General features: G+C 38.9%; 2 protein-coding genes and 1 long non-coding RNA gene across 7 annotated transcripts; 2 read left to right on the top strand and 1 right to left on the bottom strand.

Moving 5' to 3' along the window:
* Positions 1 to 431: 431 nt before the first annotated feature.
* LRRC23 (leucine rich repeat containing 23) lies at positions 432 to 7,663 on the top strand. 5 transcript variants are annotated; one of them, XM_087923020.1, is made up of 9 exons: positions 533 to 779; positions 1,234 to 1,373; positions 1,962 to 2,074; positions 2,219 to 2,472; positions 2,598 to 2,728; positions 4,089 to 4,225; positions 5,327 to 5,588; positions 7,120 to 7,188; positions 7,528 to 7,663. In XM_087923020.1, exons 2-8 carry the CDS (start codon positions 1,257 to 1,259, stop codon positions 7,159 to 7,161), a joined length of 1,056 nt encoding a protein of 351 aa, XP_087779146.1. In that variant the 5' UTR covers positions 533 to 779; positions 1,234 to 1,256; the 3' UTR covers positions 7,162 to 7,188; positions 7,528 to 7,663. The 5 variants fall into 5 exon arrangements, with proteins under 5 accessions (XP_087779145.1, XP_087779146.1, XP_087779147.1 ...); XM_087923021.1 differs by lacking the exon at positions 7,528 to 7,663 and adding an exon at positions 7,438 to 7,456; XM_087923019.1 differs by lacking the exon at positions 7,528 to 7,663 and having other exon boundaries at positions 432 to 546; positions 7,120 to 7,409.
* On the bottom strand, positions 5,445 to 6,861 carry LOC148127213 (uncharacterized). The gene is made up of 2 exons (XR_015741372.1): positions 6,772 to 6,861; positions 5,445 to 5,511 (listed from the first exon to the last, which is right to left on the bottom strand). It is a non-coding gene; the product is annotated as an uncharacterized LOC148127213 (long non-coding RNA).
* Positions 7,571 to 26,306, top strand: ENO2 (enolase 2). Its single transcript, XM_026713362.2, has 12 exons — positions 7,571 to 7,690; positions 14,188 to 14,289; positions 16,891 to 16,986; positions 17,232 to 17,290; positions 18,106 to 18,175; positions 20,069 to 20,202; positions 20,613 to 20,835; positions 20,968 to 21,165; positions 21,279 to 21,480; positions 21,600 to 21,708; positions 22,915 to 22,973; positions 25,194 to 26,306. The coding sequence occupies exons 2-12, from the start codon at positions 14,205 to 14,207 to the stop codon at positions 25,261 to 25,263; spliced, it is 1,305 nt and encodes a 434-aa protein (XP_026569147.1). The 5' UTR covers positions 7,571 to 7,690; positions 14,188 to 14,204; the 3' UTR covers positions 25,264 to 26,306.
* Positions 26,307 to 26,514: the final 208 nt, after the last annotated feature.

The following is a 26,514-nucleotide window of genomic DNA, read 5'->3' as shown; positions in this document are numbered from 1 at the left end:
AACAGTGATACAGAAATAAGTACTGTACACGTGAAAAAGACTACTGTACTGTACCCTGAATGAAGAACACACAATTATAGAGTTGGAAGGGGACCTTGGAGGTCTTCCAGCCCAACCCTCTGCTCGAGCAGAAGACCTTGTACCAGACAAATGGTTATCCAATCTCTTATATCCAAAGTGGCAGCGTGGGCATCCTGCTATTTCTTGTCTTTTGCATCCCATCGCTTACTGTCGACCCGGCTCTGCTTCGCTTCTTCTGACTCTTTGGAGGGGGGTTTCTCAAGCTTAGCAACTTTTGTGGACGCCAATTCTCAGAGTTTCACAAACGCCAAGCTTGAGGGACACAGGCTCCCTTAGGACGCTTTTATGCAAATATCGCGGCTCTCATCCAATCCGCTTCTCCCGCGCTTTCTGCCAGCCAGCCTTTGCCTCTGCGGCCGCCTTCGCAAGATAGAAAAACCTGACAGTCATTCGGCGGCTATCGGAAGAAGTAAAGGCGTCCGCGACGACAGTGCCCGCCTCCTCCGGAGTTGCCCTAGCAACCAAGTAATCCACATTTAGCGGCTAAGTCTTGCACCGGGGTCAGCAACTCGGAGTAGATAGTACCGTAGTAACTGTTTAGGTACCGCTTCTTGGAGAGTTGAAGGAATGCGAATTGGGCAGAAGGAGGCGCTAAAGGGCCCTCAGGGGTGGTTGCCTTGGTTTTCACAACGCTAAACTCAACAACAGCTGGGCAACAGCAATAGAGAGAAATTTAACCGGTGCAGCTTCTGTCCACGGTACGTGATAAAGTACATCGGACAGTTTTCTCCTTTTTAGGGGAGCAAGGGCTTCAGTTTCTCTTTTGCTATTTGAAACATGCCAGTGAAATCCTTGTTAATTATTTATATATCTGCCCTCCTGTGTTCTAGTTGGCCTCAAAATTGTCACTTCAACCCTCTTGTTGGGTTTCAATAGATTTTTCTGAAGCTTCTGACCAAAATAAGATTCTAGTCCACATGACAGCTGCCTGGAAGATGTTTTAAAAGGTTTTCAAAAGGACTCGATGCTAAAAGACCAGCTGAAATATAGGACATTTCCTAAAAGCATTTCCCTCTCCCCTCCTGTAATGGTGTCCTCAAATGAGAACATTTTGCCCTTCTCACCAATACCCACACCAGGTTTGTTCATAATCAACTGAAATAAGATTCTGGCCAGTTGCTAGAAATCACTTGCAATTTTTGTTATTTATAGCCTGAAAGCATTAACTCTGGAAAATGTCAGATGAGGAGCCTGATGATGAGAATGAAACTGAAGAAGAAGTTGAAGAAAAGAAAGAAGAGAGAGAGGTGGAGGGGGAAGGGGAAGGGGAAGAGGATGAAGCAGAGGAAGAGGTAAAGCATGTAATATTTATTGTATTTTTTTCAAAAATATTTAAAACACAATTCCTTTATTCATTCATGGAATTTATATGCCATCTCAATCCAGGCAGTAAACAATTTATTGAAATTGCATAACTATTTTCTCTGCCCATCAAACTCAATGCAATTTAAAAGAACTTAATGTAGCTCTTAGCATAGCCTCTTTGTAAAAGATACCACAAGTTCCCTTTCTAAAGCAGCTTCTGTTTTAAAAATTTATAAAACAAGAAAATCCTGACAAAAAAAGAAAAAACAGGGAACAGGTTAACCCTTTTAGAAATAAAGTAAATGTATGTACATCTCTGAGTGAGATAATGGATGCTGATTTTAAATAAAATTGTCAGATTACAACCCATAGTTCACTCATTTCTACCCTGAAGTTTTTATCTCTCTCTCCCCCGTTCCCCAGCTTGTCTGCTGTAGTGAAGAAAACATTAGTAGAAGGAAATGTGTGAGAAAAATAATTATTGCCTCATCATTCACTCTTCTGATACAAAAGGATTGCTGTGACTTAGTAATGTTTCCTTGTATCTTTTCTTGACTGTGCTTTTCCCCCCACAGCCCCAAGTTTCAACCTCTCTCAATGAGGAGATGGTGAAGGAAGGCCTCTCACTTTTATGTAAAACTGGCAATGGCCTTGCACATGCCTTTGTGAAATTAGAAGTCAGAGAAAAGTTAAGTGCACAGATATATAACTTATTTTTCTAAGAATTTTGTCTGGGCTGTTATTCCACTTCTTAATGGAATAGACATATTTAGGGAAGGCACTGGAAAACTGATAATTGGGGTATAATGTAATTTTCCTCATTTTGTGACAGGGAATTGACAGATATCACATTCATCCATAATTACATCCATCTACGATATGTAGACTTGTCAGACAACTTGCTCCGTGACCTCTCTCCATTGGCATTTCTCAGACATTTGCTGTGGCTGAAAGTGGATAATAATCGGTTAACCAGTGCCAGCATAGAAGAGTTGCCCTACTTGCAAATTGCAAGCTTTGCCAACAACCATATCAAGGACTCTAATGGCATTTGCCACCCACGTTTGACCAGCCTTAACCTGAGAGGTGAGTGGGTATATACTCAAGGATTTCTCTGAATCTAGAAGGAAAATGTCTCCCTTTATGTTTTGCCGAAAAGGAATCCTGGACAAATTAATTATCTTATTGCTGCCTATTGTTCTTATACCCAGGCAATGCGATTGAGGTACTATCAGAACTGAATCCAACTATCCTGTCAAATCTGCACACAGTAGAGTTGCGAGGAAACAATCTAAAGTCTACAGCTGGAATCTACCTGCCCAAACTCAAAAACTTGTACTTGGTAAGGGGACTTATCCCCAAACAGCCTTTTCACTATATATCAAACTAGACATGGTAATTGTGTACATAATTATACCACATAGTATATAGTTATAGAGGCTACAGAGACGCCTGAGAAACTCTGATGATGTGAAAGGTAGGGCATGCAAATGAAAATCTTCCCTTTTTTGCCTTTTTAAAATAAATTTATCCAGGTTTTCCTTGCAATACATATAGCAGCTTCAAAGACACAGTTTATGCCTGATTGTGGCAGGTGAATTTGGTTAAACAGAAGATATGTTAAATTGCATAGTCTGATCTTTGTATTTCAAAGTGGATATGATTTCAATCATTAACATGTAGAATTACAGTCCAATGTTAGTGCACAATTTCCCAAGCTTGACTCCAATTTCTGTTGATGTACTGTAATGATTTTACAAAGAACTCCAGAGATCTGGGTTCAGATTCCCATTCTAGTTCCCATAAAGTCTACTGAATGAGGCAGCCACATTCTCAGCAGTCTAACAGTGTTATAGTGAGGATAAAAAAAGAGTGGGAGGACAGAAATCATGCTGGGCTCCTTGAAGAAAGAAACAGCATAATTTTGAAATTAAATTAACAATAACAACAAAATGCCAGTGTTAAAATTGATCACTGGGGAATATAAAGGAGAGGGAACATTAGTGTTGACTCGATTTTGTGACACATTGTGCCAAGAATGTGATTGTGCTCTTGCATATTTATTCATCTTAGACAATATCTTTATTACACTTGAGATCACAATAGAATGCAAACTATCAAGATATTCGTGACCCTTAATCAGGCAAATGTAACAAAAAGATTTATAGGAGACAGAGGCAAATGCTGACTTGATTCTGAAGCCATAGAATCTATAAGTAGTGATGCCTAACCTTTTCTGCACCAAGTGCCCAAAGCATGTGCACAATCCCAAAATGCAATGTGTGTGTGCCCTGTGCATTGTCCCTCCCCCCTGCATATGCGGCACAACTCCTTTGCGTGCCCTGCCCCCCCATGCATGCGTGGCAGAGACTTAAAGACCAGCTGGCTGGTGGGATGTGCATGCGTGCATGCACTAGGACAATGGCACATGTGCCTAGAGAGGGTTCTGTATGCCACCTCTAGCATGCGTGCCAGAGATTCACCATCATGGATCTATAAAGTTTAGATTTTTCTCAATTTTCTCCTAAACTGTTGTAAAGCCCAAGTAAGGCTTGGAAAATGATATCCCTAACATTAATTAGTTGCAAACACATGACTGGTTTATAAGGTCTCTTATTCCTCATTATTGGGTGACTGTACTTTCAATTTAACTCTGATATTCTGTTCTCTACAGCATACCCTACAATACCCTCTTTTTTTAGGCTCAGAATACTATTAGTCAGCTAGAGGACTTAGAAAATCTGGAGCAACTCACAACTCTACACCTGCGTGACAATCTAATTGAAGTGTTGGATGGTTTCTCAAGCAACATGAAATCTCTTCAGTACCTCAACCTACGGTGTGTGAGCTTCTGTATCAAATATCAAAGTCGCCTTGGAAATAAAGAGAATAATATGAGAAGTTATGTTTAAACCAAGTCTTCCTGATAAATATCAATTTTTAGTTTTTTTAAAAAGCACTATAACATTACTCCTATTGGCTGCATTAGAGCACAGTAACAGGGACAACATTACATGGCTGTGGTAAAATTATTGGATACAAAGTGGGGAGAATGGATTCTAGTTTATAGTCACATTCATTCCCACTGGATTTTGAATTAAAAAATATGAGGGAACTTTATATATGCCAGCCCCACCCTCGCCCCCAAACAAGGTACAAAATGAGGCAAAGGCACAGAAGAGGCATCTGAATTATATAGCATTTATAAAAAACAATAAATGACATCTTTTGTTCAAAATGAAATGTTAAGGTCAATGGAAATTAAAAGACTTACTTGCAACTATGGGAACTCCCATTTTGCATCTTAAAATATATTCACAGCATGTTCCCATTAGTGACTTCTAAAATCTTCCTAGCATCACTCAAACATAATTGAGGCAATATAAAGCTTGCTCTCAATATAATTACATCAGTACAATGATTATTCAGTGATTGTAGACAATACTACAGCTCACTAGTAGGATCTGATATAAGGTACCCTGATATAAAGATGTTAGATTTATAGAAAATATATAGTAGCGGCCAACAGACTTTTAAAGCTTCTAAGACATTTACTCTATCTGAATAGTGTGGTTTGTAATTTAAACAGTTGCAGTTTACAATCATTAATTCCTACTGATCCCAACTGGCCCTAAGGTGATGATTATTTTTATCGTTGTTGATATTATTAATAACTTAGATTTAAATGTCCTGTGCCAAGAATAGCTTATTATGACCATAGCTTAATGGGAAGATTCTGACCCCAGATGTCTTACAAAAGTAAATGATTGTACAAGTAAAGTAGGCCGGCAAAGGAAACATTTAAAATTCAGAAAAACTCCTTTTTTAAATATGCCATTTATTCTTCCCATTTCCTTCTGAAATTTATTGTTTTCTTTAAATGATTATTTTCCTAATAAGGGTATATTGTAAGGCAGATATCTCTTTCCCATTTCTGCAGGGGAAATACAATTGCACAAGTACAGGAGTTGGAAAAGCTGCAAGTGCTGCCCATGTTACGAGCCCTGGTCTTGTTAGAAAATCCTTGTTCTGATGAATCAGAATACCGTCTAGAAGCCCTGGTCCTGCTCCCAAACCTGGAGCGCCTTGATAAAGATTTCTTTGAGGAAGAAGAGCGCAATGAAGCTGCAGATATACGTCAAAGGCGAAAGGAAGAAGAGTTAGAGTTACAGAAAGAAAGAGAGAGAGAGAAGGAGCTTGAAGTGAGACAAGCAAAAATATATTTTTTTCTGATTAGAGGGATACAAAATATAAAAGAGCCAGCCCTTTTGTCTTTTGTTACAATTGCCTTAGAAGTTTTTCTTTTAAGTCTATAGAGGTGCCACATATGGATCATAATTGAGAGTGGGCACGGGCAGACTATATTATAAGCACTGGAGGGAGATGAATTCTATATGGATAATAAAGTTCCTTGTCAAGGTTGTTAAACTATTTTGTGCAGTTGCTTAGTCTTGAAAGATGCAACTGGATAGCTCTCATTAACTATAATACATTTTATATTACCTTAATCCTTAATCCTTAACAGTATTCCATTATAGCATAAATTTGTTGCAATACAAATCTATTTTAATTGAAAGCCTACATTTGATGAAGGAGATATAGCCCACAAAAGCTTAATTTCATAATAAATTGTTTACAGTGATCTTTAAAATTCTACAGCGTATGTTATATTTTTATGCAGCATATTGTTATGACTTTCCTTTGGAAATTTGTAAACAAATGCAAAGTTGGCAGAGGCACAGGAAGAGAAAAATAACATCTAATTTAAAGAAATACAAATATAATGGAATCAAAAGATTCTGTTGTTGCATGGATAAAATTCTGGATTCTGCAATGTCACTATCTCTAAATGAGCCTTTGGAAAACAGAATAAATCATTCCATAACAAGAGTTGATGGAACTGAAAGGAAGTAGCAGATTGTGCTGTCTATACAATATAGCACAAGATTTACAGATGCAATTTTAAAAAAAAAAGCACCAGAAGCAAACAGACATTACTGGGAAACCACTGAAAAAAAAAACCCTGATAATGTCATTTTATAAAACGATGGTGCAGCCACACTGAGCAGAGGATCTAATACCGGTATCTATAAGGAAGGTATTGAGAATCTTACTAAGAGAAGATACTACAGAAGTAAACAAGGATGTGGGTTGAGTACAAGGAATCAATAAAGGTGATAAACCGTAGCTCAAAATAAAATATGTGCAAGGAGATTCTTGAGCAAAGACTATATAACTGAATATCAAATGCATGAATATATGGACATTGTCCCTACCTTACAAAACTTTGAAATTGTACTAAGACAAATGAGTAGGAAACAGTTTGATTATTCCATTATTCCAACAGTATGTACACCCCTGATGTATAGATGAGTAAAATCATACCTGCTTAAAATAAAGGTACTTCATTGTTTATTGTTTGTAAAATCCACAATATGCCTAGAATTGTACAAAAATAAAAGGCAAATAATTCACTGAGGGTGCCTTCTTGCAGTGGAATATCCAGATTAATAGGAGCTGATACTCTTGCTACTTCCAACAGAATTTGCCAAGGAGAGCGTCTCTGAAGATTATGTTGTTCCTATCTACTATCTGGGCTATTATGATGATAGTCATGGAAAATAACTTGCCTCTGATGCAGCCTGTATACTTAGAATATCCCTGATGCTTTGCCATTCTAACATCCTCATTTGGAAATACTCTGAGGCTGTTCTTTTTCCTCATATTTTTCAGGAAGCAGAAGACACCACTCATGAAGACTTAACAACTGAATGACAAGTATATGAAAGTCCCCAGAAAGAAGTAAGAGCTGTAAGCCACCTTCCAGAGTCATTTTCCATGGGTTGTACAGCTCTGACCCAGTTAGCACTAATCTTGGCATGTTAGAACAGAACAGTATTGTATCGTTCCTGGATGGAACCATAGTGGATAGCATTTGCAGATGGTTGTCTGTTCTTTCAAATATGTTGTGATTGAAGCATTTCAATAAAAAAAAAAAGAGTCTGGTGAAGCCAGGCAAAGCATGTTGCTTTTGGCATCCCATTTCTGCAGCACTATTTCCCCCTCCCTTCCCGAGTCGCTCCATCCTCTACGTGCTGTTTGCAAAGCTCCCTAGAAATCCTGACTCATCGTCGGCTCTAGGTCACATGCTGCCATCCTGGCCCTATCAGGGGCGGCACTATCCCACCACTGCTGCTGTTGCTGCTCATCCACCTACTGGCTCAGAGGATACAGAAGCTTCCCTTCAAGTCCTGCATCTTTCAGCTCACCATCTAACTCCTCTTAGCAGCACTGCACTAGGAGGGTAAGTGCCATCCCCTATCTCCCCTGCTCCCCCACTCCCAGTGACTTAACTGTGGTTCTCAGCATTTACCTTTTTAAGATTACTCCCTTAAGCATTACAAATATTGTCTTTGCCACTCTGAATCTTTTTTTTTTTTCATGTGAGCTTTCTAACACATGACCTTCTGAGCTTTCTGTCTCACCTTTGGTGGCTGCAGATTCCTCTCTCTGGGTATTGTGTTTGTGATACCCGATCAGAACTGTAGAGTTGAGAGTTGGGGACAAAAAAAGTGATGCATTTTAACAGAGATGTGCAGGGAACCTGACAAGCCTTTTTTACCCTAGGGCTCAAGCTGAGCTTTCCCATTATCATCAGCTATAGGCAAGTACATGGTGCCATTGCAGACTGTACCACAACTATGAGTGACACAGATATATTGGACACCTGTATTCCACTTTGGGATCCTGGAAGGAAAGCAATGGCAGCCTGATAATCTCTTATTGCACCATCTTAAGATGAGGGTGTGCTTTCCATCTTTTTGCTGGCATCTGGGAAAATAAAGATGTGGATGGGTTTCATGTGACCAGTGCCTTATCTGAAAGCCTGGAGCTGCAGTCCATGCAGACATAACAACATTCAAACAGCTTCCCGTGGCTTCCTTGGGCTCCTCAACTGTGTCTCCCACCCTGGCCAATCCTTATCCCTGCTTATCTGAGCCTGACCTCCTTTCAGAACCAAATTGCTCCTGGTGCCTCTGATTTTTCTTACTGCTGGTTTGGAAAGTACTTGTGCGGGAGAATGGAAAGAGAGATGGTGGAAAGAACTGAAGAATGAGGACCACAGTGACTGGGGGATTGGGGAAACAGCTTGAATAAATCCATCTTTTCTGAACCTAGGAGTCTTTGAAGGATGGGGTCAAAACAGAAGATACAAACCAATAAAATGTTCTAACCTCAATCAGTACTGGAATAACTCAAGTGTATCAATAGGGCTGATGAACGGAGAATTCTAGATTGCTTACACTTTGGACTCTGCCAAAGAAATGCTGAAACTAATGGAATCCTCAATATGGATGCCAATCAATACATGACAGAACGTAGAGAAGAAATAAATAATCTTCTGATACTTGAACAGAGAAATTTCTGAGCTCCTAGTTGAATCTTGCTATCTCAGCGTGACAGTCTGGAATAACAGGTCAGAATGTTGGGTGGGAGGGAAATATATACTTTCAGGAGCCAGAAAATTCCAGCCTTAATGACTGACGCTTAAAGGCCCTGGGGGCTTTTCTTGCAAAGTGACTGCTATTTTTATGGATTAAAATGGATAGGAGAGAAGAAGTCTTAATTCTGCCACAGTTTATACAGTTTATATAGCCACAGTTTATGTGGCTTAGTATTTTCATTTGCCCGTTCTGGGTCAGCCTTCATCTCCAGTCTCATAGGTCTCTCTCTCTCTCCTAGATCTATTGTGGTTTTCATTCCGCTCTGTATCTGGCATCTGCATCACGGTGGTGCAGGTAGAGGAATGTCCATAAATATCTTCCTGATGACACTAAAGGGCAATATGGCTTCATCATTCTTATCTTCCTTTCAGATTATAATCATACATATATATATAGGACACGAAGGAAGGAAGCTGAATTTTGAATTCTTTTCTGGATTTGCCCACTTTTAGGACTTTTGATAAGAATGAGTAGACCCCCTGCTTTCATGCCAATGAAGCAACTGACTGTTTCTTTCTCTGAATACTTCAGTTGTACCCTTGACATCTTTATGTTCAGAATATTAGAGGTGGTCGAAGACACATAACACAATCTAACAGGAGAGTAAGAGTACACCCCTCTGTGAGACCTGGATTGGAGCCGTGGAAGAATTATGTGAGAGGTGCTCTGAGATTCATGAAGGAATTGTAGTTTTTACAATAAATATGTGGCTGTTTTAGGCATGAGTGTTGCTCTGTGTGATCACTGTATCTCTGGTCAAAAACCCATCTTTCATCTATAACGTGTAAGTTGTTCAGATAAAATGTAAATAGCATGAGTGGTAAAGAGTCTTTTTAATTAAAAATATGAACACGTCCAGCAAGGAAAAATCAAAAATTTCTTTCTAGTAAGGCACTAATCCTGAGGAGTTGCTTAGCTCTACTAGTAATTCATTTGTACATACTGTATTTGTGTATGTTAACTGCATTTGGCTTCCCCGGGGAGCTGAGAGAATAGTGGAATGTGTATAGATCTGAGATATAAAAGCAGTTAAGTTCAGTATGTCTTACTTCAAAATAAGTGTAATTAAAATTGCAACCTGAAATGGTTAAAGGAGGAAGCTGTGCTTCGTAGCAAACAAATACATGCACTGAAAATTAGTCGTTATATTCTTCATCTCCCCAGTGAAACTGCACATGCTAGGACAGGCAGAATTGAGTTTTTATCAGAGGCAAAAATGTGAATATCTTGTCTCGTCTGTGAATGCAGAAAAAAGGGGAAATGCACACAGGTAACTAGAATTCATTTAAGAAAATAACTTTTTCCCCTACTGTTCTGATTCTTAAATTGTAAAGCAACAGTTCAAAACATGTAAGTTTGCTTCTTGTAAATCTCAGAATTTAGGAATAACATTTACAGAGCTAGAAGAAGAACCAAATGTCTCAACTTGTAAACATGCTGGATGATGAACTATTATTCTTGGTATAGGATTTGGGTTCCCTGGAAAGATTTCAATCCTTGCAAAGAGCACATGCTCTGTTAAATGATGGTAACACACACACACACACAACCACTTTGGATGCTACACAATAATGGCATTATCTGGAAAGACCATTGTTACTTCCACATCATTGCAATCAAGAAGTGTGAACAGTATACACTCAAACTAAAGCCATTAAAGAACTATAAAACAAGATATAGGAAAGTATTAATGTTGTCTTGCAAGGATATTTCCATATAAGGCTTTAAAACTGCTTAGATGGAAAGGTAGCCAAACTTACAGTCTCCTGCTACTGTCTAGTGGTGGGTACCCATCTTGAAGATGGGTGGTCTACCAGATGAAAAGGGAGACCAACATAGGGGTCCTTATCAAGAAGTGCAGAGATCTGGAGTTTCTTGCAGACAACCAGAAGATTTCAAATTTCTTTTGGGCCAGAGGTGAGCTGAGAATAATTGGGTTTTTAGTTTTAATTATAGTTAAATTTATTTATACTTAAATTTAGTTTTATGCCACACGAATAGCATATAACATAGTTGTTAATATAATAGAGCAAACCTGTGGTGGATTAACAGTACCAAAAAGTGAATCCAATTTGAGCCATAAGAAAGTCCTAAGTCATGGGAAAGTCCTAATCAAATTCCATGTAGTAAACTGTCCTACTTTCCTTATGGCATAGCTCTTCTTTATTTTAATAGGATTTGAACAGGTGACCATCCTAAATAGATTCTGCCATGAAGTCCAAATCTGGATTTTCCCTCTCTAATCCTCTGTGATATACAGTATGTCATTACTTTTGCCTAGTGCCATCTGTGATACATTGGTCATGCCTCATACAGCATAATGCACCTTCATTTGTGTACAGCTAGAGTCCAAATATTTATTAACAAGGAATTTTGACAAAGAATCTGCAACTACTTCATCAAAATACAATTTCTATAATTGTTTGGAGAAACCACCATACCCAAATAGCTGTTCTTCAGCTACTAGGGAACACGAACTGCAGGATACTGTTATATTCACATACTACGCTAAGGCCTCCCACAAGCATATAGCTGGTTACCGAGAAAATAAAGAACTGGACTTGATAGGCTGAAGATGTGGTACAGCACAGCCATATTAGCTTTTAAACTAGTTTAAAATTTGCTTGGGTTCTATTATATATTTGCCATCAGTTTTAACGTATTTCTCTTTCTTTGGTAGCAAAGGGAAATACTTTGTGTTTTTTTTAAATATTTTTTTTATTTTTACTATATAAAGAAAGAGCAACAGTTTCAATGTCTATATAAACAGTGTGTTGTCTGGTTACAGTTAATTTGAGCAATCATCATCATGTTCATTAGTAGTTTCTCCACATATTAATACTTAATTGTTAATACTAAATCATATTAAAAATAAACATATAGTGAACCCGAACCCTCATGGTAAAATTAATCCTTCTCTTATAATTTTAAATGTTCTAACTTCTATTTCTGTTAGTTAACCATTGATAAAACAAATCTCATGTTTTAAAATATTCTGTATTTTCCTTTTCTTTAATTTCAAGTGTTAATATATCTGTTTCTGCACATTCTATTATTTTTTGTTATCTTTTCTTCTGTAGGGATCTCCACACCTTTCCAATGTTGTGTAAATATAATTCTGGTTGCTGTTAACACATGTAATATTAAATACATAGTCTATTATATTTTTCTGGCAAAGGGAAATACTTTGGAAGGCAAATTTTCCCATTACAGAGAATTTATTGTGCTTTTTCAAGTTTGGGTTACAAGTGGAACGTATCTTATCCATAGTATCAACCTCTGGCATAAGACCTTAAGAACCAATTGGCATGTGATTTAAGCAATTCATGTCTAAATTTACAGCATCATTTTCCAAAGAAAGTTGTAGGATTGGAGTGGAATAGAAATAGGATCAAAGCAAGAGAAAATAAATTATTTTTAAAGCCTTCTGATTCTTGAATTCAAGTAAATCAAACCTCTTCATTTTCAACTGCCTATTCTCTTTTTGGGATGATATAAAAGAAAGCACATTTAACTAACATAATAATATCTGGAAACATTAACTGCACAGTATGTGATGAAGTAGGTACTAGTCATTTGGGCAGACAGCTAGGTCTCTGGTCTTTTCCCGCCCTTGAGTCAAAATACTATCCACCAAATACTATCCCTCCTCATGTCAAGCAGAATATTAGCATGACATGCTAATATTTCAATGCTTTCTCCATTGTCAATCCCCATTCTACCTTTGCATCTGTTACTGCCAGTTACCTGATTGCCCTGCAAAGTGACAAACCTAACAGAATTCATAGGCTTGAGGCTTCTTTTGGTGATGTCAGAAAAAAGTAAGAAATCCTACATTAGCACCATGAATACTAAAGACAACTTAAATTTGCCCCAGGAGATGGAGCAAGATGAAGTCAATGCTATTGGACCTAGCAGAAAAATAGATGTTGAGAATACCTGTACACCATGGTCAGAAGCAGAGATAAATGCCCTCTGAAGAAAACACAACAGGGAATTGAGGAAAAAGCAGATGTCTCTCTCTTTTTTTTCCTTCCTTCCTTCCTTCCTTCCTCCTTCCTTCCTTCCTTCCTTCCTTCCTTCCTTCCTTCCTTCCTTCCTATGCCAAGGACAATATGGTATACCTGCATCATTTCCATAGCAAAAACCAAACTCTCAAAGTTGACAATTACATCTTATTCCACTGCAGCTAAAGGCAGAAGTTTACCATTATTTAAGAAGTGGAAGGCACATTGAATGACATCCAGCTGTTTGTCTCTTGATATTGAACTGCCATGAAACAGTTCCTTTTCCCATAGCCAGCAGTAGAGCTGGCTCTGTAAATGCCGAGGCAACATCTTGTCCCCTATAAGACATTCTGATCCATTTGGAGAGTTCAGGCCTCTGCCTTACTGCTATGAGACTGCAAATTGTTGTAAGACTGCAGCCCACTGAACAGGTGGTTACATATTATGAAGAAAAGACATTGGAGGCCAGGCCAGAAAAAAATAGGGCGCATTATCTGAAGTGCCTCTTTGTTGTGTTACTTTTCTCCCAAGGGTACAGGCAGTTGTCCCCACCACACCTCCAAAAAAAAGTGTAATTACTTCCAAGCCTATATAAAATGTCTTTCTCTTTGAAGAAATTGCTCCAGTCAAAGATAATGCTACAAATTTGTGCCGTATCTGTGCCATATCGTTGACTGCCTATCCTAAGTGGAGGAGCCCCTCCCAAGTCCTGGACTACCAGGAAAGAGACAGAGTCTTTCATTTGTGTTCCCAAGGATGCAACTTCAGTGGGTCTGTTCAATGCCAGGAACAAACCCCTGAATAGGAAGAACAGAGAGCATTTTTCTCCCAGAGAGTCCTTAAATAGAAGAATGAAAGAAAGGACTTCTGGCTGAGAGGGTCTTATTACCAGAAAAGCAAATGACTTGCTATAGCTTTTCCTACCAAATCAGATGGTAGGCAGTGAGAGTGTTCTACTTGGACTGGCTGACTCATCTGCACAGCAGCTGCAAGATTGTGAGATACGCCTTCAGCCTAAATGCACCTCAGAAAATTGCACCAGCTACTTTTAAGAGCCAGGGCTGTATGTCATATTTGTATTCACAATGTAAGACTTTTATAGCATTGCCAACCACCACCCCATTTTATCCTTTACACTCTTTGCACTGTTTGTTTTGCACTGTTCCTATTTCTAGCTGCGGAGCTTTTTGATGGGGACAGGGATGTGAAAGATCATAAGATGAACGTTTTAAAGCTCACTCTCTGTTTTCCATTCTCTTCTTGGGCTTTCTATCTTTATTCTCCCCTAGGAAATCCCATTTCCACAATGTCCATTGAGGAGATTCGTGCCCGGGAAATCCTAGATTCTCGTGGGAATCCAACTGTCGAGGTGGACTTGTATACCTCAAAAGGTACAAACTGACAAGGAAGAAGCAGTTTGTATCTTCTTCTGCAGCCCATGCACTGAACTAATGTAGTTGTTCTACTGAAAGGAAATGAGCTGGAAAGGTCAGGTGTTACCAACCCCAGATGACAGAAGGATTGAACAGTATTTTCTTTTTCCTCCCATCTCTATCAAATGCCTCACTGAAAATCTGAGCAGTAGTTTTAGCTGTGCTCACTTATTAATTCCCACTACTAGAGCCAATAGAGTAAGGAAAGGAAAATTCCTGCAATAGCGGGAAGGTATGAAGCAAAAAAGTGATAAAATAAGAATTCTTACATTTATATACATACTTAGACCTCTGAAATTGATCTGAAATTCATGGTTTTCATACTTGAAAGTTAGAAGAAATCGTGGTATTTCTTCTTTGGCAAGAAGCTAATTTTGATGCTCAGGCCAGCCCATGTACCCATCAGACTTGGCCAGCAGACAACAAGCCTACTCTAGTTTTTATTCAGGCCCAATGGGAATGATTTCTGTTGGAGGATTCTTATTAATCAAAAGGCAAAACGATGTAAATGATGGGAAAACATAAAAAAGTAGGAGGATACTATTTATACTTCCAGGGAATTCAATGGGCTTCCAATCAAAAGTTCATGAACATGAGAACAGTGATGGTGTAAAAACCTTACCTGGAAGTAAATCGATGCAATTTTCTGCCTCTATATGGCATAAAGCCCATCACATAAAGTTCCACCATTCATCCAGAGAAAAAGAAGCAGAGATTATTTAGAACAAAGGTAAGTAGTGTGGGGATATAAAACTTAAGTAGTAATTTCATCCATTTCTCTTGTAGTAAATTAGTGTGTTGTGACTAAGCATAATCAACTAGGCAGCCATTTTGTGAATGGGTACACCTTCCACAGCAGCCATTTTGTGACAGTGCCCATAACATGCCCATAAATTCAGATGTGTCTAGAACGTCAGAGACTGCCAATACCTAAGCTGGAGATAAATACAAGAAACAGAAATACCTGAAATAGATATCTATAGTCACACAAAAATGTTAACTATTAGAGAATTTAGAAAAGAAGGTATAAAATAAAACCTGAAAGAAACCAGGACTAAAAGCTGATCTTTCACCCTTTGGTGTTTTGGTGCTTCAAAGCTGGGGCAAGGAAAAAGAGACCCAAGGCAGAGCATGCAGATTGCAAGAGCTCTTTGTTAGCAGAGGATCATCCTGATCCCAAATCTTATTGAACTCCAGGGCCTTAAATCACAAAATTGAAATGTTACACTTTTAATCAATTTGCAATCAAATGAGAAGAAAAGCAACATGCTAATTTAACTTAATTTAAAGAAGGCAAGATTATATGCATTCTAGAACCCCCATCTGAAACTGTACCAAAGTCAAAGAGATCTTGGATTAAGAGAAATTAAAGCAAAGGAAGGGAAAGGAAGACAATACAGTAGTGACAAAAACCATAGTCTATGCTTTGAAAAGAAGGAGAAGCAGAATACTAAAATCAGACAAAAGGAAACAAAATGTCAGAGAGTAAACAGCCAAGCACATTCATTTTTCCAGCCACCTCCCAACAATCATAAATAAAAGTTAATAATATAATAATATAAACAAAGAAAGCAGAAAAAAATACTCTTCAAACTAGTGAAAGGTCTGCATAAGAACAGAAATGAAGTAGAAGCTTGGGAGCTATAAAAACTTAGTAAATAAGAAAAAATAAGTAAAGAGCACATTTCTAAGTAGGAATGACTTTTAAAGGAAAGAAAAAAATGATCAAAGGCTTCGCCATTGACTAAAGCCCATTTATTGGCTGGATAATTTATAAGATTCCATTTCCAAAGACTCCAAAAGACTAAGAGGCACAGGGAAGAAGAACTGTTTTTAAGTGCTTCTTCTCAGAAATATCTCTGAGGCATCCACTAGCCAAGGTCACAGTGAACTTTAAATACTTATGGAGATGCTTAAAATTGTGTATTTGTTTTCTGCAATTAATTATTAAAGAAATGATCAGAAATCTTTATATGAGATATGTACCGATCATTGCAGAAGCAATATATTTAGCATATTTTTAAAAGATAGAGACGTCTTACAGACATTCTTCGCAAATGTTGGCTGGAATGTTATATTATAAAAGGTATTCTCAAATCATTTTAAGGGAAGACAGATAGCTTGACACACGTTGAAGTATATCATTTAAATAATTATAACTGCCTTAATCACATTATAATTGCATTAATGTAATGTATAGTCATTACATTTGTAATGTAGTTATAGCTATGGCCATAACTTTGGAAAATTGGAGCACAGCTATTTCTTATAGAATAATTGGATCAATCATACTGCCTACATGGTTTTCACCATGTCTTTAAGAAATAATATTATACTTAAAATTGTTCTTGTTTTTTAAATGAAGGCACCTGTATAACCAGAAGACATAGTTCACTGCTTAGTAGGTCTAAATCAGGGGTCTCCAACCTTGGCAACTTTAAGACTTGTGGACTTCAACTCCCAGAATTCTCCCACAAGTCTTAAAGTTGCCAAGTTTCATCACCCCTGATCTAAGCTATTATTTCTATGAAAGATTCCCATGTTCTGATTTCTTCTCAGGAATGTTCAGGGCAGCTGTACCAAGCGGTGCCTCCACTGGCATCTATGAAGCTTTGGAACTGCGTGACAATGATAAATCCCGATTCCTTGGCAAAGGTAGGGGCATTAAAACTGGAATTACCAAACAATATGGAACAATTTTAGAGAACACTGGTTGTTTATGTCTACTTGTCTGTGTGTACACATAGACTGCCACTTGCTTTTGAAGTAGCAACAACAGCAGATGTTATGGTGTAAAATGTCTGCAAACCAAAATGACTCAGAAAAACTGATAGATTCACAATCTTTGTCTTTATTTTTTACTGCCTGTGTGTGACTCTGCCTCTTTTCCTTGTCTGTAGGGGTTCTGCAGGCAGTAGATCACATCAACAGCACTATTGCCCCTGCTCTTGTGAACTCTGTAAGTTGACCTTTAGTCTTAATCTTCTCATATTTTGCTTCTATGCCTGTTCTCTCTCCCTCCCTCCCTTGCACTTCCGTACAAGGATTTGGTAACAGTTCAGAAATCAGTTCTGAATTTCTGATTTCCCAAGATTTTGGTAGCACTGCAGGCACAATCTGATTCATTTTGGCTTGATGATGGTATAATTGAAACACTGCAGAACTGTGTATGATGGTGGTGGCTTGGCTTGGTTGATTTTTGAGAAACAGACACCTCGTTTTTCCATTAGAGGGAACTATTGCTTCATTTCTCCTCCTGAGCTTAGGATCGTGTAAGGGAAATACAGTTTCGCATTTTACTTTCAATAATTCAGGTGAATTGTGAAGCACGAATCTACTACTACTCTTTCTTTCTATTTCTTTCCTTTCTTTTTCTTTCCTTCCTTCTTCCTTTCTCTCTTGTAAAAGGTTTTATTTTGCTTCTGAACCTATAACTGGGAAGTAATGTTTCTCTTCATTTTTAGTTTTGCAAGCTGAGAGAAGCAGAGATATATGGATTGTATTCAAACAGTTTCTGTAGTTGTGGAGCATGAAAATGGTGACAGTTGGAAGTGCTTCCTTCCTCTCAGCCTCCCTTTCCCCTCATTTTATTTATTGACAATAAATAAAGACATAGGTATTATCAAAAGACAGAAATTCTTTTTTCAATGAAGTTCAATGAAACAGTGAATGCTACAGTACTACAGAACTAAATTTTTGGTGAAACTAAAGATAGTTTACCAGGTAGTTTTATCCAGATTTCTTCTATTAACAGATTAACTTTTCTTTCTTCAGGCCTTTTCGGTTGTAGAGCAAGAGAAGATAGACAACCTCATGCTGGAACTGGATGGCACAGAAAATAAATGTAAACCCAACTTTTTTCTTCATTAAAAAAATTGGGGGGAAGGTCATGAAGGGAGGGTGAAAGAGCAGCACAAACTAGTAAGACTAAGACTGAATAGCTAACGGTAGAGCAAGAGTGGGATACTCCTTTCGATTCACATTCAAAAGTCAACGGAGAACAAAATCATGATTAACTGAGAGAGGGAGGTTTCTGTTAACACAGCTCACAAAAGCCACTCCTTTTACATTGTATTCTTATGCTCCAGCAAGAAAGCAGATTGAGACGAGTAAACTAAAAAACATCCAAAAAGTAAAACAGGTGAAGGATTGGGACCAGCAAATACTAAACCCAGATTCTGAATGCAAGAGGGGCTTAAACAAGGCAACACAAACCGCTTCCTTAAATTCCTTTATTTTCATTTTTGAAAAAAATCTGTTTATTGGTATGGTAAACAGAGCACAAGATCACAAATATAAGGAGTCGACTGGATGAAAAAGCAACACTTATTTGAAGCTTATTTGAAGTCCCTTTGTCCCAAAAGACACAATTACATCAAATGTGTTCTTATTATCTATGCCACTTCCTACATTAATCTATTCTTTGTTGCTAAGGTTGAAGGCAAAACATTCATTTTTGTTTCTTATTTTATACTTCCTAAATACAAACATATACTGTATACTATTTTGGATTTGCTTTGACGTCATCCATTTTCCCATTTGACACTACACATCTTATCTGACAATAGCAGTTTCTGTGTGCAGCTCTCATCATGCCATGCAATGCTGAATATAATCTTGGTCCCAAAATAGATTCTTTCCCATGTTAGAGAATTAATGGGAAAAAGAATTCCAATCGAACTGAATGAGGCTGAATTCTAAATAGCGCCTCCTAGAATTGTTCTCCATTTTTTAAAATCTCTCACTCCTACATGAATCTCCCCAGTCTCCTTCACTGCAATATAAAATTCGAGTGAGCAAGGGAAATGTATGGAATTTTTCAAGTAAAATGGTGAAAGCTGAAACAAAAAAGATGAGAATGTGAAAAAAGATCAGATTAAACTAAGAAAGAAAATGATGAGTCAAAAAGAGAATAGCCCCTCCCACACACTAGAAACAATGATATCTATCTGTTGATTCTTTCCCTTCTTCCTTTGGGATTGATTTAGAGTGCAAAGCACTGCCACTGTCTTGCTAGTCTTTTCTCTGCAAAGAACAATGCAAATAATTTATGTTTGCATGAGATCAATAGAAACACATAACCAAACCCAGTAAGGCAACAGGGCAGACCAGTATAAAGCTGCTTTGCTAAATTGACTTCTTTCTTTCTCTCTCTCTCTCTCTCTCTCTCTCTGGATGCATGCTTTTGATGCTGGACTGGTCCTTATGGATTGTTTTCCTAGTAGTGCTTGGAGTGGATGTACTGTATTTTGGCAGGATCAAATGCAAAGGCCTATCAGAACTGGCTTTGGAGACACAGTGGCTCCAAATCAATACTGACTGGCTGTATGTTCTGTGTAGTTTAGAACAAATAAGCATACTCACAGGGGATGCACATAGCAGCAACAACCAGCTGAAGAGAGACCAGCAAAAATACATTTCAAGTATATGAGGGGAAACCCAGCGCACCAAAGGTGGACTTCAGCTGAAAAGCTCTGGACAGCGGAGAAGGGAAATGTTAGCCTCCCTCTCAAAAGAAAGGAACTGCTACTGTTTGCAGACTACTCTTGGGTAGGAAGCCCAATGGAAATTTTTGTGGCAAAATTAAAAGCAACCATCAAAGCCATGCAGGGAACCCCAGGCCAGATTAATAGCAGATGTTGTGGGGTACTGGATGCTGGTAAAATCTTTGGCTCAAAGATCTTTTGTTGCACTCTCTCATTATACTATATTCTAATCAATTTTGCAAAATTCACAGCTAAATTTGGAGCTAATGCCATTCTGGGTGTTTCCCTGGCTGTCTGCAAAGCTGCCGCTGCAGAGAAGGATGTACCCCTGTACCGTCATATTGCTGACTTGGCTGGAAATTCAGATCTCATTCTGCCAGTCCCTGTAAGAATCTGGTGATTTTTTCTTGATTTCACGCCCATAAAACTGAGGTATGGAGCAGAGAGTCAGGTAACAACAGATTGAACAAGGGTCCAGAAGAACTGGATTTTCCCCAATACACCATATACCTTTATAGTCCTTTGCATGCATGCTAGTTTTATATCCATATTAAATATACTGTAGGAACTTTCAAATCTTATCTTTAGGGTTAGGGTTATAAACATGGTATTTTAGTTCTTCTAACACAATGTTCTTAGCCTCTTTATTCAATCACAGTAGCTAGGATATTTACAGATGAAAGAAATCATTATGATTAAAACAATTTCAGACCATCATTTACAACTCTTGTATGGTGCTTTAAGATATGTTACTGAAGAGCCCCTCTTCTTGTTCTTGTTGCAAAATTCTTCCAGGCTTTTAATGTGATCAATGGAGGGTCCCATGCTGGAAATAAACTGGCCATGCAAGAGTTTATGATTTTGCCTGTTGGGGCTGAAAGCTTCCGGGATGCTATGCGCATTGGTGCTGAAGTCTATCATAATCTCAAGAGTGTCATCAAAGACAAGTATGGTAAAGATGCTACCAATGTAGGAGATGAAGGGGGCTTTGCCCCAAACATCCTGGAGAACAGTGAAGGTGAGGGGGGGAAAAGGACAACACTAAGAGATGCTAGATTTTGAAAGAGAACATCTCACTTAGAAGGGATGTTCTAAATTCTTGAAGACATATTCCCTTCCAAAATAACCTGCCTCCATTTCTACCTCTCAGCTTTAGAGCTGCTCAAGGAAGCCATTGAGAAAGCTGGTTATACTGATAAGATTGTGATTGGCATGGATGTGGCTGCATCAGAGTTCTACAGAGATGGCAAATATGACTTGGACTTCAAATCCCCTGATGATCCCAGCCGTTACATCTCTGCTGATGAACTGGGTGACCTCTATCAGAGCTTTGTACGGGACTATCCAGGTGAGTGACTACATATGGTCAAAGCCTCACTACTGAAGCTACAGACACTGAGACTTCCTCTATTTGCAGTCTGGGGCGCATTGTAAATTTCTCGTTTCCTTTTGTTTTTGCAGTGGTATCCATTGAGGATCCTTTTGATCAGGATGACTGGGAAGCCTGGTCAAAGTTCACGGCTAATGTAGGGATTCAGATAGTGGGAGATGACTTGACAGTGACCAACCCCAAACGCATTGAGCACGCAGTTGAGGAGAAGGCCTGCAACTGTCTACTGCTTAAAGTCAACCAGATTGGATCGGTCACTGAAGCTATTCAAGCGTGAGTTGTCTTAAGCCACTCCATTCTCCAACAGCCACTGTGCTATCAAGTACCCATTCACAGTTCCAAAGTTTATCTTCAGGAGGCAAATCCACTAAGTTTATGATATTCACTTACAGTTGTAAACTGGCTCAAGAGAATGGCTGGGGGGTGATGGTGAGTCATCGATCAGGGGAGACTGAAGACACCTTCATTGCTGACCTGGTGGTGGGACTCTGTACTGGGCAGGTAGGTTCTAACTAGTGGAAATCACGTATTGTCTCCTTTTGGAGAGAAGCTGGCAAGAGCTAGAAAATTGCCACTCTTGAGAGAGAATCTTAATAGACAGAATTGATTTGGTGTCTGATACAAATGAGCATTGTGGAAGAAAAATGTACAAAAGTGTTTAAAAAGTGTAGACATTTCAATAAATCAGATTAAAAACTTTCAGTCACTCTAATAACCAAGAAGACAGTATATATAAATGGGAATGTTGGGTACTTAAATACAGTCCCAGCAGAACTGGGACCAAAATCAGATGGAATATAGAACATATTGCTGTGACACAACAGCTAGGGTAATCTTTATTCTTTCTTCCAATGTTTTCCATACCCACAACACTGTGTGGTAGCTTGAGCAGAAAGAGAGAGTGATCAGCCTAAAGTCATACACTGAGATTTCAGGGCTGAGTGTAAGCTTGAACCTGGTCCTTCTTAGTCCTAATTTAGCATCTTAAACACTGTTTCCTTTCGTCCAAAAGAAAAGAGTGATGATGTGGGTAAAGTAAAAAAACTGGGACAGAATAAACAGTTCCATGAGGAGGCTGTTCTTTGGGTCTTGAAACCTGGGGAGGTTTCCAGAAAAAGTGATAGACGATGAAAAGGGCAGGAACATGGCAGCAAATGGGCTTGGGGTCAGCGTAGGAGTAGCAGGGGGTTGGACTAGAAGATCTCCAAGGCCCCTTCCATTATTCTATGATTAGTGCCAGTAACCTCAACATCTTCCTCTAAAGAAATACAGAAACATGTCAGCTAAGTACACTGTGCAGTGAAGATCCAGTTGCTCCCACCTCTAAAATATTCTGACAAGCCTCTAGGCATTGAACTTGTGTGGAGTGAGAAAGTGATCCATTTGCTTCCAGCTGACAGTTAACAAGCTTGGGGCAGAATGTGGAAGCAGAGAAAAATAAACAGGCAAGGTTCTGGTAACAAAAGAATGGGCTCTTTCTTCTCCCCCCTCCCCCCTCTTTTAAGCAAACTTTTGCAAAGATTGTGCAGTTAGCAAAAAACAAAGTTTACTTTAAGGTTTATTCCTCATCTCATACACCTTTGATATCATGACAGAGCTCAGATAAGCACAAAAGATGTTTATTCTTGGTGGGCTGCCTTTGCCTATAATTGACATGTTTGTGTGAATCTCCATAAAATATTACTGAATTGACGCTGACCTTTGCAGATAAAAACCGGAGCTCCGTGTAGATCTGAGCGTCTGGCAAAATATAATCAGCTAATGAGGTAAGAAATGTGACGGAAGTAAGGTGGATATGCCTGTGTGTGAGAAAAGAGAGCGAGTGAGTTTGGAGGAGATAGGAATATCAACCTGCATATCTTTCAGTAGAGGTCTGTCCTGCTGGATTGGACTAATATAACAAAGGAGAACTTTGGTTGCTAGAGATTCATTGGATCCTGTTGCTACTGCACAGCAATGCAAGCACGAACACAGCACTAGAGCATACATCTGTTCTGGTGATTGACAACATCATCAAAACAGCTTGGCATCCTCAATGTTACCTTTGTCTACACATAATGCTGGCCTTGCTTTTGGCCCAGGCCATCACGACAGCAGATTTATCCTGTTATTTCTTGATTGCGGCAGACAGCTGCCAAATACAGAGAGTAACAAGGAGTATAGGTCCTTATGTTGCAGGTCTTTCAGGTATCTGAACAAAGACTGAGTTCTTCTAAGAATCATTCTGAAGGCAGGCTTATGATGGAAACAGCAGGGAATCTCTTTCAGTTGTTATTCTAGGCCAAATTCTTAGGGGCCTCCAGAGGGAAGTCTTCTATAGTACCCAACAAAACATCCTGCACATCTGTTTTTCTCTCCTTACTACATTTTTTTATGGAAAATGAAATTTGTCAGTGGAAATCATATGCCCTTTAAGGACCAGCCCATGGAAAGGCAAGTGGTTAATGCTTGTATTTCTGGCACAGGTAGTGGGGATAAAGAAGCAGGAGAATCTACTAATAGGAAGTCATAGTCTGGGCAGAACACCATAGCTGAGCAGAACACCATGACTAAAGCAGAAGAAGAGGCTACAGCCCAGAAATACATTTTTAAGCCAACTTCATTACAGCCAGTTTATGAACCAGAGTCCAGGGAGTTAAGGTCACAGTCCAGAAAAACTGATAGTCATGAAATAAAGGTTTGGAACAATAATTAATTTCCCAAGAATTATTATTTTGTCAAAATCATACCAAGAGCATAGCACAAAATCAGGAGCTCCAAATAAAACCAAGAAATAGCCAAGGATCTGCAGACCTGTCTAACTATAGCTAAAACTGCTGTTCTTGATTTCATCATGGAAAGAGACCCGAGATGAAATGAGCTTCATTGAAGAATAGCAACATCAGCAAACTGAACTGGAGGATCAAAATAGGCAAGATGGCACTTGCAACATTGGCTGAAACTCCTCTCTTTGTACATGCATACAAAAGAGACAGAGCTTGGACTGTGATGCCACAACTGCTTTCTTGCTTATCTTAACCCCCAATGGATGTCTCAGAGCAAGGTGAAAGCCATTGCCTGTTATGAACATTGATGCTTGTGGAGGCATGTTCTATGGACAGATGAGTTTAAAGGGAAACTCTTTTAAGTAGCAAAGCTGTCAGTATATCTGGTGGCAACTGAATATTCTATTACAAGCTGGCAACCTTTCCTGACAGTGAGAACAATTAATCAGGGGAACACTTGCCTTCAGAAGTTGTGGGTACTCCATCACAGGAGGTTTTCAAGAAGAGATTGGATAGCCATTTGTCTCCTGCCTGAGGAGGGGGTTCTGTTATTCAGTTAGAACTTTGGACCAATCATGAAGCATGATAACAGTAGTAGTTTGAAGATTTTGTTACTTCAGAACCTGAATTACTGATGAAAACATTCTGCTTTGTATCAGAGAAGGATATCAGATGATCTGTCTATCAACTGAAGCTGAGATGAAAGTAGATGTTTAGCATCACTGAAAATGATACTATAGTAGAGAGCTTGATAACACTGCAGGACAGAGATGTCAAATATACAGTACTAACAAGTCAGCAAGAGAGTACATGAAAAAGAGCAAATTCATGTTTTGGGATAACCAAACCAAAGTCCATAGCTAAACCCCACTGAAATATTAGGGCACGGTGCCTACGATGAGCTATTAAAATGCTATAAAATGCTACAAAAAACCCCAATGTGACTGACACGTAGCAATGCACATGACACATTTTCCCATTGGAACTGTATCTTCCTCAGAAAGAGCCATTTAGAGCTTTGAATGTAAAGCCAGGAGCTGAATGAAAATGGTTCCAGGTCATAGCCTGTACTTTTATAGTACACTGTCATTCATTGGGTTCCACAGAAGGAAGTGTTCTGACCTTAAATTTCATGTGAAATTAACTTTTGGGGGATTATGTCTAGTACATGTGGCTGATACCCATAATATACTCCATTAACTATCTGTCTGCATTCCATAGGATTGAGGAAGAACTTGGTGATGAAGCTCGCTTTGCTGGGCACAACTTCCGTAACCCAAGTGTCCTATAAACGCATCCTGGCATACTCTGGCCATGCCTGCTATTTCAGTGCACAGACTCTGAGTGCCCATTAGATCACATCTTCCATCGTCCTTGTTCCACACTCTCCTGCTCCTGGTCTTCTCAGACCCACTCACTGGAATTGCCCAGGATATGCAAAGACTGACGCTTCCTTTTGCCTGTCATGATGCAATGCTGCAAGTCAGCTTTGTCTATGTTGCGCAGTGTCTGCTGTTTAGACCTGCTTGAGTCATCGTTATACCCAAGTACAAAATGATGTCAGCATGTTTGCCCTGGTGTTTGGCCAGTATTTTGCACATTTGAAGATTGTCTTTAAATTGGAGTCCAGATTGTATTTGCTTATTGATACAAGATGGTGTTTTTGTGTTTTTGTCCCTTGCAATATCAGCATCTATGTTTTGATCCCTGTGAGTTGTGTTTAAACTTGTGTGCTGCATATTGTTAGTAACTGGTTGCTTCATTTGTATGTGTGACAGGGAGAGTGGGGGGGAGAGAAAAGAAATTTAAGTGAGAGAATATATGTTCTTACCAGCCACAAAATACAATTTAATTCCAAGCATTGTGTGTGTGTGTGTGTGTGTGTGTGTGTGTGTGTGTGTGTGTGTGTAGGTTAGTAGTTAGTATGCATCTGCATCTGGGGTTAGGCGCCCATTGATCCAAAGGTTGAATTGCTGTAGATTTTTTTTCTGAATGTGAAGGGCAAGATGTCTGGTATGATACACTGGATTGGTGTGCCATGTTTTGTACGGTGCTGTGGGTAGTGCATCGTGGACATGTTCTTGCAATCAGCACTTTGCTCTGATCTCTCTCCCTCTCATTGCTGCCTGGATGTTTGGTCACATTTTACACTCTGCCTCTTCACCCATTTTCCTCTTGCTCTGCTATCATTTCTGCTTTAAGCCACAGAGGTTTCACATTCAACTGCCTCCTCACCAATAAACAAACAACAGAAGAAAAAAGAGAAGAAAAACCAACATCCAGAAAAATAACCAACAAGTAAAACCTCAATTCAATTAAATTGTTTCAAACCTGCATGTTCTGCCTTTGCTTGTATATCTGTTATTTATTAGGGAAACTGGAAATACTCTAAAAATGGGTGAAATACTCTAGAAGGGATGTGAGCTTCACAGTTTCCAGAAGTCTCAAGACACAAATATTCAAGTTGGAGCTTGTTGGCAATACAAGTGGAGCTAGTGGGACCAGCTGAGGAAGGTTGGTCATAAGGAGAACCTGCCTGTAC

Source organism: Pseudonaja textilis, chromosome 2, assembly GCF_049901715.1.
Source record: "Pseudonaja textilis isolate UNSWEBS1 chromosome 2, rPseTex1.2, whole genome shotgun sequence".
NCBI classification, from domain to species: domain Eukaryota; kingdom Metazoa; phylum Chordata; class Lepidosauria; order Squamata; family Elapidae; genus Pseudonaja; species Pseudonaja textilis.
The sequence above is the reverse complement of the archived record's forward strand: the minus strand, read 5'-3'. Positions and strand labels throughout refer to the sequence as shown.

Excerpts from the sequence above, each read along its gene's own strand:
- ENO2 (XM_026713362.2), top strand. The coding sequence starts at position 14,205 with ATGTCCATTGAGGAGATTCGTGCCCGGGAAATCCTAGATTCTCGTGGG. Across the intron at positions 18,176-20,068 it reads GGATGGCACAGAAAATAAAT|CTAAATTTGGAGCTAATGCC; the intron begins GTAAACCCAACT and ends CAAAATTCACAG. Across the intron at positions 21,166-21,278 it reads CTTTGTACGGGACTATCCAG|TGGTATCCATTGAGGATCCT; the intron begins GTGAGTGACTAC and ends TTGTTTTTGCAG.
- LRRC23 (XM_087923020.1), top strand. The coding sequence starts at position 1,257 with ATGTCAGATGAGGAGCCTGATGATGAGAATGAAACTGAAGAAGAAGTT. Across the intron at positions 1,374-1,961 it reads AGGATGAAGCAGAGGAAGAG|CCCCAAGTTTCAACCTCTCT; the intron begins GTAAAGCATGTA and ends TTCCCCCCACAG. Across the intron at positions 5,589-7,119 it reads AGAGAGAGAAGGAGCTTGAA|GAAGCAGAAGACACCACTCA; the intron begins GTGAGACAAGCA and ends CATATTTTTCAG.